Source organism: Notolepis coatsorum (assembly GCF_963971535.1).
Source record: "Notolepis coatsorum genome assembly, chromosome: 1".
In the NCBI taxonomy this organism is placed as follows: domain Eukaryota; kingdom Metazoa; phylum Chordata; class Actinopteri; order Aulopiformes; family Paralepididae; genus Notolepis; species Notolepis coatsorum.
The window spans coordinates 113,605,608-113,619,782 of record NC_140165.1 but is presented as its reverse complement, the minus strand read 5'-3'; the positions used below and the strand labels follow the sequence as shown (position 1 = coordinate 113,619,782).

General features: G+C 43.9%; 1 protein-coding gene across 2 annotated transcripts in view; it reads left to right on the top strand.

Annotated features, from left to right (window-relative positions):
• LOC311230975 (RAS guanyl-releasing protein 2-like) overlaps positions 1 to 14,175 on the top strand; it is a 309,227-nt gene that overhangs the window by 195,294 nt on the left and 99,758 nt on the right. For both annotated transcript variants that reach the window (XM_084317429.1, XM_084317430.1), the window contains 3 exons: positions 3,219 to 3,273; positions 4,702 to 4,833; positions 7,180 to 7,330. In XM_084317429.1, the coding sequence (XP_084173555.1) occupies positions 3,219 to 3,273; positions 4,702 to 4,833; positions 7,180 to 7,330 (338 nt within the window). The remainder of the gene's footprint in view (positions 1 to 3,218; positions 3,274 to 4,701; positions 4,834 to 7,179; positions 7,331 to 14,175) is intronic.

Genomic DNA, 14,175 nt, shown 5'->3' with positions numbered 1-14,175 from the left:
GCTAGGTAGTTGACTGACAGTGTAAGCCTCTAAGTACTGAGGTGTCTGTCGTCTGCGCCGCAGGCGTTCTAGGTTAGGAGGATCGTTTCGTGGAGTGTTCATCATAGGCCATTTCGATATTAATAACACTATATTAATATTACACTAGTTACCATCCGGCTCGAAGGACCAATTGTAACTGAGGGGTACAATTCCCTGACTGTATTGTTAGATATGATATTTAATACCACTACCTCATGTACTTTAACTTCTGGCCACCCAGTACAAGATATAAGTATGATGAACACTTTCCCACCTGATGAAACGAACCAACACAAATGTACCAAATCGAAAGTTTAATACAGCAAAGGGTGTATACAACGATCACTTAATTACATTTATGATTTGAAATATGGAATATGCACTTTTATGGCAAATGAGTATTCGTAGGTAAATCAACATTGAATGTCCAATCTCTGGTTGCGCAGGGAGTAAGTATACAACCTGGAATATTTAGGAAACGATAGCGATGGTACTTAAATGATTATAGCTGGATACACTAAGGGGGGGGGGGGGTCCCGCTGGTTGTAAGACAGTAGGAGGGGGGGGTTAGAGAAGCCGCTGGCGGTATCCCATCTGGCCGACGGTGTCTTGGGAGAATCCAAAGTCTTGGACACGGTGCCCACAGAACCTCGGGCCGCAGACGAATACAGCTGGACCCTCTGTGGAACGGTATCTGCCGGTCCACAACGGAGAGACGTGGTGCGACCTCACGTGTAGAGCGCCGCCTCACCTGGAGTCCTCTCCGGGGGGTAATTCCAGTGTTGGCCTTTATCCATGGAATAATCAAAGCACACAAAGCATAATCCAAGCCGTGGAAGGCTCGCCGTCGTCTGGGTAGAGTAATCCAATATACAGGTCCAGTCGCTCTTGGCCCGGAGCTCCTCGGATGCAATCACCACTAGGGGTCTGACCAGCCTGGTTAAGCGTCCAGATAACGTCAGGAACGATGGGGGTACTGATAACTGTAGAACTCTAACCGAACGATGCACCATACATAAATAGACTATTATTAGCTTAATAGAATACGTCCAACTCGACGGTATGGTGCCAAACTATGACCATTCAACTATTAATATACACGATATCTCAATGCCTATTCTGGGCCAAGTAGGCCTTACTACACCGCACGTGCGTCGTGGGGAGGCTTTTGCGTCTGTCACTCTGTTGGAGGGTAAAGAACTGGACTAAAAGAAAGTTCTACTTTACGAGCGCCATATATATATGCGCTATGAACAAATAGTACCATTCGTATTTCGCCCGGCATATTACTGCGCGGAACCGGGGGTTGCCTCGACATGTTAGGCGGCACGATTGAACTTGGACCTAGGGGTATGGCAACCTGGCGCCAGGTTCTCGTCCAATGGTAGAATGAAACTATTATGGGCTGTTTAGTAGAAACTGGGATATTCAATGCATATTATACAAGGAATATACAGGGGATATCAAACGATATACAAATACAATTAAATATATATATATAAATAAATATACATATTCGGTTTAATCTGATCCTTCACAACAACAGTAGCATGCTGGTGCAATGTGAATTATGAAGCCAAATGGAAAGATATAGAAACCAAAAGAGAGGGATTCAAAGTGCAGGCACTAATAGGAGATAGGGAGCTGTTCAGAAGACAGAAACAACTACTGGACCCAATTACCAAATGCACTATAAGCATAAATTATGTAACACAATAGTAAAGAAATACAAGCTAGAAAAAGAATCCAAGATACTGAGATGGATAACACACGACAACAATATGGGTTAGTATGACGGCCGGCCAAGCCGGTAGCGACGGCGAGAGCTGGGCTCGATACCAGCATCTCCTGCGTTAGTGGCGAGTGCCTTGCCCACTGCGCCACTCAGCCGCCCAAGTAAAATCTATCTAATAACACTTTAACCTATTGCTAAACTAACGTATTGATGATAATATACATTATAAATGCTGTTGTGACATGGTTATGATGTTTATACTTGAATACGTTTGAAAATAAAAACGATACTTTTGTAGAACAGTCTGGAGATATTGATTTATGGCATGATGTCATTTGCGGCCCGCCGACGGGCCGCACGGGCGGAAGAGGTTAGAGGACCAGACCAGTCATTTTTGACATGTGGGTTCCAATTCATTCTTCTTAAAGGACCAGACCAGTCATTTTTGACATGTGGGTTCCAATTCATTCTTCTTAAAGGACCAGACCAGTCTTTTTTGACATGTGGGTTCCAATTCATTCTTCTTAAAGGACCAGACCAGTCTTTTTTGACATGTGGGTTCCAATTCATTCTTCTTAAAGGACCAGACCAGTCTTTTTTGACATGTGGGTTCCAATTCTTGTCTGGATACAAAAATCAAAGGTGCCCTTCTTTTTTCATTTTCTTTTTTTACATTTTTACGTGGGCCTTTAAAGCTGCTGGTGCTGATGGACTATGGACTAGACCAGGGGTCAGGAACCTTTTTGACTGGGAGAGCCATAAAAGCCAAATATTTCTAAATATATTTCATTGAGAGCCATATAGTATTTTAACGTATAATAAATTAAATATGTCTTACTTTTAATGCGACTTCTGGTGCTGCATGGTTTTGCTGATGGCCTTGTAATCTGGTTCATACGTGGTGAGGTTGAGCTTCATGCAGGCGTTGAGGCTTCCATCAGTTAAACGTGAGCGTAGGTTGGTATTAATGTTCCTCATATGTGAGAATGACTGCCCACATGCATATGTAGAGCCAAACATGGTCAATACGGCAATACTCACGCTGCATTGTGTGGTATGTCACAGGAAGCTCGTTCCAAGTTTTAAGAATCAGCTGGTCTTCAGGTTGAAGATTTTTTATTTCTGTCCTCGCCAGCTCTGCTCGCTATATCTTCAGCTACAGATACTATTGGCTGTATCTTCAAAACTAATTTCTGTTTACTTTAAAATGACACAGTATTATTAAGAAATATCACAAGTATTAATTTTTCTTTTCTTTTTTTACTCAAAAATTGCTGCATTCCACATGGGGGAAATGGGGAGTAGGGGAGGGGATACATGCACACAACATGTAAACAACAACATTTATTTTAGACACGCAAAAATGTTTAAATCTTAAATGTGAAAGTTGAGGCGCTGTAGTGTGTTGCTGAGAGAAGGGTGTGGGTTAGAGAGAAGATGGAACCTTGACGCCTGATCAGATCCCAAGAGGAGAGCTGCACGGCAGAACTCAGGACCAGAATCTGTCACCTCGTTAAGTAAGAAAATCTTTTCTCCTACAGAGAGTGTTGGTGAGTACATGGGAGTGGACCCAGAAACAGTCTCAGTTGAACGGGATTCTACACATCTTTTCCCCAAAGCTTTTTGGGTTCCAAGCCATTTGAATCCCAAGGTGGTTTTACTCATCTAGCAGTCATTTAAAATTATGAGGGTTGTGTTTTGTGCCGTGATTCTAAATATGAAAGGGATAGTTTGGATATATTGACATTAAAACATTGCAGACAGAAGACTTAACGATCTACAACAGAAAACAGCGGCCCTGGAGCATTTCTGTTGTTTGCTTGATTCTTCTGAAACAGCCCCAGTGTGTACGCAGTTACTACGCACCGGAGCTAGTTCCAAGACATCATGTCAGCGTAGGAAATGCGTCAGGCTCTTGACTCTACTACCAGCTAAGATAACCAGCATAAGCTACTGCTTAAGCATCTATTACACCATTGGCAAGTATTTCATACCACATAATGTCAAAAAGTCCAAACTATCCTTTTAAGATTTGCGACGCACAAAACACAACCCTCGTTAATTCTAAATGACAGCCTGCTAGATGACTACAACAGCCTTGGGATTCAAATAGGTTGCATTTCAGGCTAACATTAATTATGTTATGTCAAAGTCCCGTTCAACTGAAACGGCTTCAGGGTTATTATTCTCTAACGTCACTTCTTCATTCCACATATAAAGTTTAACAAAACTATAGTATTTCTTTGTTTGTTCGTTTTTTTTCTTACACACTACAGGTATTTACCACAGTCAAGAACACTTGTCATTGAGCAACAAATACAGCTCTAAGCTATAGCATTAAGCTAAATCTTAAAGGGGCACTTCGTGAAAAACAATGCTGATTTATTTTGCACATAATCTCACACTCATCCCAAAACTCGAAATAGTTTTGCATGATTAATTTAGTTTGACAGTTATTGAGAGTAAATTAGTTTGGAATATGGCCATCAGTGATGTCATCAGGGTAATTTAATCATTGTGTTGTGTTAATTACAGCTCAGTGAAATGAGGTAGGTAGCAGTCCCTATTCAACAACTGGTATTGCTATTTTTTTATCTACATAATTTCACAGATCTGTAATTAACACAACACCAGGAATCAATGTCCCCGATGACATCACTGGTAGCCAAACGAATTTACTGTGTGCAAAACAGTTTTTGGATGTGTGTGAGATGATAATAATAATAACAACTCAGCATTGTTTTTTGGTGAAGTGCCCCTATTAAAGATCCACAGAAAGAGCATTGACACATTTCTGAACGCAAACAGACCTTTGGTCTGTGATGCAATCAACCTTTGATTGACAACCTAAAAACCCATGCACCGAAGGGCACAAAAATCTAATTATGTTTGGACATTATTTTGGCGTTCGCCCTCAAGTGCAGAGTTTTTGGTGTAATTCCCAGGTACTGGATCTCGGAGTACCCAGCCGAGTTCACCCTGAACCCGGAGTTGGCAGAGCAGATCAATGACCTGAAGGACCTGCTGACCACGGAGGGCAACGAGAGCCAGAGCCAGCTGATAGACATCGACAGCGTGTGAGTAGAGAGTAGAGAGAAAGGAGGGACTGCGGTGATAATCAAGTGATTTATACGACCCGACTGTCGGGCGTTCACAATGATGCATTTTAGTAATCGTCAACTACTCCCCAAACAGTAGTCAGCAAGCTTGTCTGAGCTGGGGATACTGTTTGACTGCAGTATCTACGTGACTGCTTTCTTACAGGGATAGCGGGAGACTTTCCTTCTCTAAATACAATTCTGTGTATTTAACATGGCATAAGGTATTTAGTTTAGTTTAGTTTATTTGATAATTAAAATACAGTACATGTTACAACAAGTCATGCATCCTAAAATCATCAAGGATAACACAAAAGTCAGACTTATTTAGTGCTAAAAATGTAATTAAAAAGTTAAATACAACATTATTAATAAAATGATGTGCAAAATGTACAGATCTCATACACTAAAACAGGAAGCCTCCCTCCTACTCTGGGATGCTTTCTAGGAGCCACTTCCTAACGTTCACCTTGAAACTATACAGGTTCAAGCCCTGTTTGATGGTCATAGGCAACTCATTCCACTCCTGTGCTCCTGTGTGAGCAAATGAGCACTGTCCCATCTTTGTTCTACACCTTGGAGGATACAGGTTTGCTAAGATAGATCTGGTTCTGTGGCTGTGAGATTCCCTAACACTAGGAAAATAGTTGCTAAAATATTTGGGGGCTCTGTGATTGATTATTTTCTGCACAATGTTGAGCCTGAGATGGGCTACTCTGGCCTCAACTGGTAGCCAGTTGAGCTCCTGAAAATGACACCTTCCAGCCCATCACAACCCTTGTCAGCATCACAACCCCCCCCCCCCACACACTTTGGGTCGCAACGTTTGAGAACCGCTGGTCTACAACCATTAGACTACAAAGATTCATCTACAACGATGCACAGTGTCTTCTCCCCCTCAGCTGTCATCTTGCTGGACAGCCCACCCCCCGGTCTCAATCTCTCCCCCCCCCCCTCCCCCCTCTCTCTCATGGCATTTGAAATGACAAAACACACACAATCAATTTAAAACATCCAATAAAATCAATCACCAACACACAGTCAAAAAAAACTAATACAGCTCATATGCAATATCACATCAGAGAAAGCAATTACAAGTCGATGTATGACAGCTATTGATTAAACATTTGTGTGTGTGTCTGGCAATAGATCTGTAGGGTTACTTGTGGTGAGGCTTGGTGCATGTGTGTGTGTGTCCCTTTTTCCCCTAGCCAGTGACCTCTCTAGGGGTTACTGTGTGTGTGTGTCACGCGCATGCACACACACACACACACACACACACACACACACACACACACACACTTGCGCGTGCGTGTGTGTGTGTCTTGCATGACAGTCCTCAGAGAGGTCACTGACTTCTGACTCTTATTTCCATAAAAGAACAACATTTTCTTATTGACGCTGATCTCCCTCGGGCTCCATAAAGACTTTCTGAAGCCACACATCTGTTCCTTTCTCAAGAAACCAGAGTAGGCTACTGCTGGGCCATAGTGGACTGAGGAATGTTAAGAACCCTTCAGATGAGAAGCCATACTGTCTGTTAAGAGGATTTCGGATGAGAAGCCATACTGTCTGTTAAGAACCCTTCAGATGAGAAGCCATACTGTCTGTTAAGAACCCTTCAGATGAGAAGCCATGCGGCCTGTTAAGAACCCTTCAGATGAGAAGCCATACTGCCTGTTAAGAACCCTTCAGATGAGAAGCCATACTGTCTGTTAAGAACCCTTCAGATGAGAAGCCATACTGTGTCTGTGAAGAACCCTTCAGATGAGAAGCCATACGGCCTGTTAAGAACCCTTCAGATGAGAAGCCATACTGTGTCTGTGAAGAACCCTTCAGATGAGAAGCCATACTGTGTCTGTGAAGAACCCTTCAGATGAGAAGCCATACTGTGTCTGTGAAGAACCCTTCAGATGAGAAGCCATACTGCCTGTTAAGAACCCTTCAGATGAGAAGCCATACTGCCTGTTAAGAACCCTTCAGATGAGAAGCCATACGGCCTGTTAAGAACCCTTCAGATGAGAAGCCATACTGTCTGTTAAGAACCCTTCAGATGAGAAGCCATACTGTGTCTGTGAAGAACCCTTCAGATGAGAAGCCATACTGTCTGTTAAGAACCCTTCAGATGAGAAGCCATACTGTGTCTGTGAAGAACCCTTCAGATGAAAAGACATACGGCCTGTTAAGAACCCTTCAGATGAGAAGCCATACTGTGTCTGTGAAGAACCCTTCAGATGAAAAGACATACTGTCTGTTTGTATTCCATACAGCTTGCTGAATAATGTATTTGCTACTTTTTCTCTCTGTACTGTGTGTCCCTCCCAGGCCATCGTACCAATGGAAGCGGCAGGTCACCCAGCGCATGCCGTCCATGTCGAAGAAGAGGAAGATGTCACTGCTGTTTGACCACCTGGACCCCTGCGAGCTGGCCGAGCACCTCACCTACCTGGAGTACAAGTCCTTCTGCAAGATACTGGTCAGTCTTGAGTACCGCATGGCCACGATGTTGCCACATTCCATACAAAAATTAACTAGAGTAAAAAGATATACCTTGCAATATTTTTTCTTATCTCTGACGGTGTAAGGATATTTCATGGTATTTGTTTTTTACCAGTGTAAAATACAGTGTGATTTCACATCTATATTTGATGCTTTTTTTGGTAATACAATTATCATGGTGCTTTTTCATTCAAAATGGTATATTTGAATCCAGTTTTACCCCAACATTTTTATAATACTGCTGTAAGTAAAACAATTAACTTTATTTATGAATAAAAAATACCAAATTTTACGATTTGTATATATATATTGTTGACGATGGTATAGTAAAAATCCTTATGGAAACGTGAAAGTACACCTTAACTCATTGGGTGCCAAAAACGAATAATCTCGTGTTTCGTCACCAACGCTTGAGCTCGAAAAACGAGATATCTCGTTTTTTGTTCCTTTGATCTTTTTCCTTTGATCCCCGTTCTAAACACACGCTCAGAGCTGCCTGGGTCTCCCTGGCACAGATGCCTACGTTGGAATTGCAATGACGATCGAATCCCGCCAGGTGGCAGTATCGCCTACCTTTTGAACTGGGGATATCAGTTGTCTTCCAGTACCGAGTTACCTCCGGCTGCTTCCGCCTCGGAGTGGATCAGGACATAGCAATCAGTGGAAGATTTGGTGCCTCAGACCTTTTGTTTCCCGTATGGTAGCCATGCCCATTGCCCAATATAAACGAGTATTTGCGATCGCCATGGGACGACTAGGATTTATTCATTTTGGAGTACCTTCTGACTGAGGTAAGGTCTATTTTAGGTAACCTGCTGGTATTTCTTTAACCTAAAACATGCTTCTGTACCGATCACAGTGTCGTATTTTACTGGACCTAAAACATGCTTTTGGTAATGATCGATGTTTCGAGTTTAAACGACCCCCCCCCCCCCCCTTGATGATTTTGTGAAGACACATATGTGTGTATGGTATATACCTTTGATTTGGAAGTATTTGGAGTTTCAGGCGAGCAACCCGAACGATTTGGGCATAATGCATATAACGCGTCATATCTAGCAATCTATGAAAAAATACTGGATTATTTTGGAAAGCATGGAATAGCGCACAAACTACAGTATGTAGAAATGAACTGGTTAGTTCACTGGTTTGAACATGCCTGTCAAATGAGCCTATTGTCTCCATAGCTATAATACAGCACACACGATGGGTCCGCAAACATCGCTAAAATGGTCAATAACGCTGGCGCCAAAGGCAAGAGACACCGGGTTCGACTCCGGCTGTCGGCGTTGCCTCCGGCTTGGGCCAGTCGTCATACTAACTCAATTGGCAGAGTTAGCGGGTGGAAGTCGATGGGTGGTAATCTGGACGTTGTGGACAGTGACTCCTACAGGGCGGTTGGGGACGCCTGCACAGCAGAGACAGGAAATGGCGGGGGTAGTGTGAGCCTCCCACACGTTACACCTCGCCAATGAGAGGTAGTGTGGGCCAGACACGTCTTCTTTAAACAAGTCAAGAAGAAACATCACAATAAATCAAGAACAAAACAAAAACACCATAAAGTCCAATAATTTTTTTATAAATTAATGCAACACTCCCAGACATACCCCACGTGAAGGTAAGGAAAAACTCACTAAAACCTAGCAATAGGAAAAAATGCACCTCAGGCCATGTGGAGGAGAGGGCCGTTAGAAGGGCCGTTCAAGGGGGTATTTCCCTTCTTAGATGTCGGTGATAGTAGTGTTGCAGTAAAACAGGCGAAACAGTTGGTAAGCATTACACACATATGTGTAATGAAACACAGATAAGTGCATGCAATAGCAACTGAACATTTTGAAAGATTGAAAAATAGAGCTGATGGCGGATCTATTTGAGGCATGGGGGTGGCGCAGAGAGGGTCGCATCCTCCCGGTCATCATCACGGGACGTCCACTCACAGGGAGACGGGACAGGCGTTAGACAGTTTGCGTGATTGTGATGGGCGGACATAGCAATAGATACATGTGGTAAGCATGTGAATAGAATAGATATAATGTAGTAAAGTAACATAACCTATACACAAATACAGATGTAGATACATAAAATACATCCACAATTAGATAGTCTAGAATACATTATGCAAATACAAAATACAGATGGAGGTGTTAGGTGTGAGATCAATGTTGTGTCTCTTTAAGCCATCATTTAATACCTCTATTCAAAACATAAAAACGGTGTTACATTTTCAATTCAGTTCCACCATGTTGCTCCTCAGAGAGGGCTGTCTCGCCAGATGTGGTTTTTACGTAGTTCAGGGAGACGGTTGCCATCTGTTAAGGCGTGTGTTGGCTCTACTGGTGGGCTGGTGTCTCTTAATGAGGTCAGTAAGGGGAGAGGGAGCCTGTCCATGTAAACATTTAAAATCAGCTTCAAGTTTGAATAGCTTGTGAAGCTTTCAATGCTGAACATGTTTTGTTTCTCCTCAGATGTAGTGTAACCTTTTATTGATCGTTGTTCAATTAAATATATCTATGTTTTTTATATATATATATATTTATTTATAAATATATTTATTGAAATTGGTCAATAACTTCACTGCCCAAGCTCAACCACCCTCCCCACACAAGATCCCCCACTCACCCACCTCCAATCCCAGGACACCCACCTCCCCCGCATCCCCGAAACATGAAGAGAAAATAACATTGATCACAAATATGTAAATAATAAATAAATAACAATGTAAAAATAAGACCAGACCAGACCACTCCTCTGCGCATGGCTAAAGAGCTCTTATTGTTTTCTTGTCCATCATTTGTATTGTCCGATTGTACAGTGTTATGATGGGTTTTATAGTGGAGCGTGAGGCTTGTGACCGGGTAGTGATGCAGTATGGTCAGCTGTGAGAAAATCATAAGCATGCATGTACAGTTCCAGCTAGTCTGTCACAAAATGGAAAGTAACGGTGCCACACAGGACCATTGTCTGCAAGACCTGAGTCTGTGCAACAGCATAGATCATGCGGAGAATGGCCCCTTTACCGATCAACAACATCACCAGTGAGCAGGAAATAAATCCAGAACTGACCCTTTAAGCGGTCTGGAGGTTTTCTAACCCTCACAGTGGGCTGCGTTTTTTCTTCCTGGAACTTAATGTCGTTACAAAGCAATATTAGAGGAAGACTCTGCTTTATCGGCTTGGATTAAATTTGTTGTCAGGCAACATTAGCTTATTGGACATTACATCTAGCAACTACTGGGGGCCAGCCCATCGCACCGGCATAACTCAATTTGGACCATATACTGTAAGTGCGGAGTACCATAAAATGTAGGACTGCTGAATCTCAATTTAACAAAGAGTCCCTTTTACTGGCCGGGTATATCTACACGTTTTGACAAATAAAATCCCATCTCAATTAGATGCTGAGTTTAAATGAATAGCTTTTTTTGCAGTTACCATGGATGCTGTTTTGTTTTTATTTTGTTCATAATTTGTGATCATAAGTCAGTGCTGAGCAGGAAACACAGTAGCGAGGCATTTCTCCTCTCTCTCTCTCTCTCTCTCTCTCTCTCTCTCTCTCTCTCTCTCTCTCTCTCTCTCTCTCTCTCTCTCTCTCTCTCTCTCTCTCTCTCTCTCTCTCTCTCTCTCTCTCTCTCTCTCTCTCTCTCTCTCTCTCTCTCTCTCTCTTGCCACTATCATCACAACACAATGCTTGCAAGTGCATAATGTTAACTATAAATAATACAGCACGCTTGCATGACAAGTGTCATTTGACTGAGTGAAACTTCTAAGAACAACATCGTTCCATTCCTCCCGACTGCTCTCTGTCTCTATCCTTCTCTCTCGGAGTGTGTGAGGTTGGTGCTATAATGATATAATGAGAATGAGTCTCTCGGAGTGAGATCAAATGAATGATTCATGTAAACAAAACTCAATGTCTAGAGTTAATCTTTGTAACGAGAGTCAATCAAATGGAGAATGAAAATATGTCTCATTTATCACTTTTGGTGGTGGGGCTATCCATTTGTGCTATTACATTTAGATCACTGACTGAGCCTTTAACAGTTTGAGTGCCGGCCATTAACATGGGAAACATGGTTAAATGCCAGGACCCACTTCAATGATAGCGTTGTGATCGCATAATCTCTGTCTTAAATTATGGCTAATGTGTCTAATCTGCCTGTCGCTTATCAATGACTTGTTTGCAGTCAACATTGTCGAAACGGATTGTTTTTTTAATCGGTTCATTTTAATTTGATAGCATTTTGAAAAGCCCTCGTTTTTCAGGAAAATATATAGATTCCGTGATAAAAGGCATTTACTGGAATATTCTACACAAAAACTTTGTAATTTTTCAGCCTATTTATGAATCGTTTTCAAATAAACGCTAGATTATCGATAGTATATGTGTACTTATGCACGCTATAGAGGCGGGCTGAAAAATCTATTCTCTCATTTCCTCATCAGCGATCACAGCCACACACACACACACACACACACACACACACACACACACACACACACACACACACACACACACACACACATACACACACACCCACACACACACACACACACACACACACACACGCTGAGATATAGGTGAAAACAGCTCTGATTATCCTAAGATAAGATGTTATCCAAAAAGATTATTCCAATTCCTGATCGCCATTCCAAATATCGATCACGCTTATTGATTACAGTGTTGGTACTGTAAATACATAATCCACACGTTTTCCGGGCCGGCGAGCACAATCGATCCTTCAGTTGGCTTGACGGAAAAGTAAAATGAGGAAACTGGCCAACCCCCCCTGCATCAGTGTAAAGTAATGGGGTGCAGTTACACAGGGAGAGAGGATAGGGGGCGGTATCTTCCCAATTGAGCTCAGAGAGACTCTGCAGCACTAACCCGAGGCTCGATTGATGAAATATGAATTCAAATCGCCAATAAATAAAAAAAAGCCAAACAAACGCTATATAGCGTCGGGGGCACTCAGCGGTCGGCATGAACTAACGACAAAATGCGTCCGTGGCACTCAATGTGTTAAAGATAGATGGCTCTGGCTGGTGGTGATGGTTTGCGATGGGATGGGGCACAGGGGCACAGGGGCACAGGGGCACAGGGGCACCATTCCGTGGCCACCTGGTTATATGTGCTGTAATCAGTAGAGCCCGACTACATTACATTTCATGCTACAGATACAGCCCTGAAAAATCAAGCCTCTACCGCTCCTCCACCGCTCCTCTACCACTCCTCCACCGCTCCTCCACCACTCCTCCACCACTCCTCCACCACTCCACTCCAAACTGATTCTGTGACTCCTATTGTTCTGGACCGGGCCAGATTTCACACCTCCACTGCCTCCCACAGGCTGGGGAGATTTTCATCTTACATTTTTATTCGTCCCAAATGTCCCAGCCCCATCCGATTTCTTAGCTTTTTTCACTGTTTCACTTCAAGAAAGTGAATATCAGGAAGGCAGCAGGAACCGGACAGTATCCCCGGCCGCGTCCTAAAAGTCTGTGCCGACCAACTGGCCCCGGTATTCACTGACATATTTAACCTGTCCTTGGAACAGGCTGTCATCCCCACCTGTCTGAAGAAGTCCTTATCCCTGTACCCAAAAAATCTACGCCCGCTTGCCTCAACGACTACCGCCCTGTAGCTCTCACCTCCATAGCCATGAAGTGCTTTGAGAAGCTAGTAAAGGGCTACATCTGCTCCTCCCTCCCCATCAACCTGGACCCCCTGCAATTTGCATACCGCCCCAACAGGTCCACGGAGGACGCCATAGCCCATGTGCTGCACACAGCAGCATCACACCTGGACAAGAGGAAGGGGAACTATGTGAGAATGCTATTCATCGACTACAGCTCGGCATTCAATACCATAGTCCCCTCCATACTCATAGCCAAGCTCAGGGACCTGGGCTTGAACTATGACCTCTGCCAGTGGGTCCTGGACTTCCTGACGGGCAGACCCCAGGTGGTGAGAGCAGGCAACTGCACCTCCTCATCCATCACCCTCAACATAGGGGCCCCCCAGGGCTGTGTTCTGAGCCCCCTCCTCTACTCCCTGTACACACATGACTGCGTGGCACAGCGGAACAACAACACAATCATCAAATTGGCTGGTGACACAGTAGTGGTGGGCCTGATCTCTGCAAACGACGAGAGGGCCTACCTGGAGGAGGTCAAGGTTCTAGCGGGATGGTGTCAAGAGAACAGCCTCTCCCTGAACGTCAGCTAAACAAAGGAGATGATTGTGGACTTTAGGAGGTCGGGGGTCAGGGACTACAGCCCCCTCAGCATCGACGGGGCACCGGTTGAGAGAGTGAACAGTTTTAAGTACCTCGGAGTCCACATATCCGAGGACTTGACATGGACCTCACACATTGACAGTGTTGTGAAGAAGGCACGGCAACGCCTCTACTTCCTCAGACGCCTAACACCCCTTCCTGACAGGGAGCGACGCGAGCGAGCGTGATTGCGAAAATGATTAAAATGTATTCGTTTCAATCAGACTATCCTGACCTACCGCGAGCGACAGCGGACTGAGCGGCGATGTCGCTCCCTCCTCAAATATTCGCTCGCTGTGTCTCTAGTTGAGCGATTACGCGGCCGAGTCCCGCCCCTAAAAACGTTTTTATTGGTCAAGAATCGCAGCCCCCCCCCACGTGTGCTTCCAGGTAACACACACACACACACAGACACACTCGGACACGCGCCGCCTCATATCAGGACAGTGTCGCGCGCGATTTCGTCTCCAGTTCGCTCGCTCGCTCCCTGTCAGGAACCGGTGTAAGGAAGTTCCAAGTCAGTCAGAAGATCCTTAAGAACTTCTAC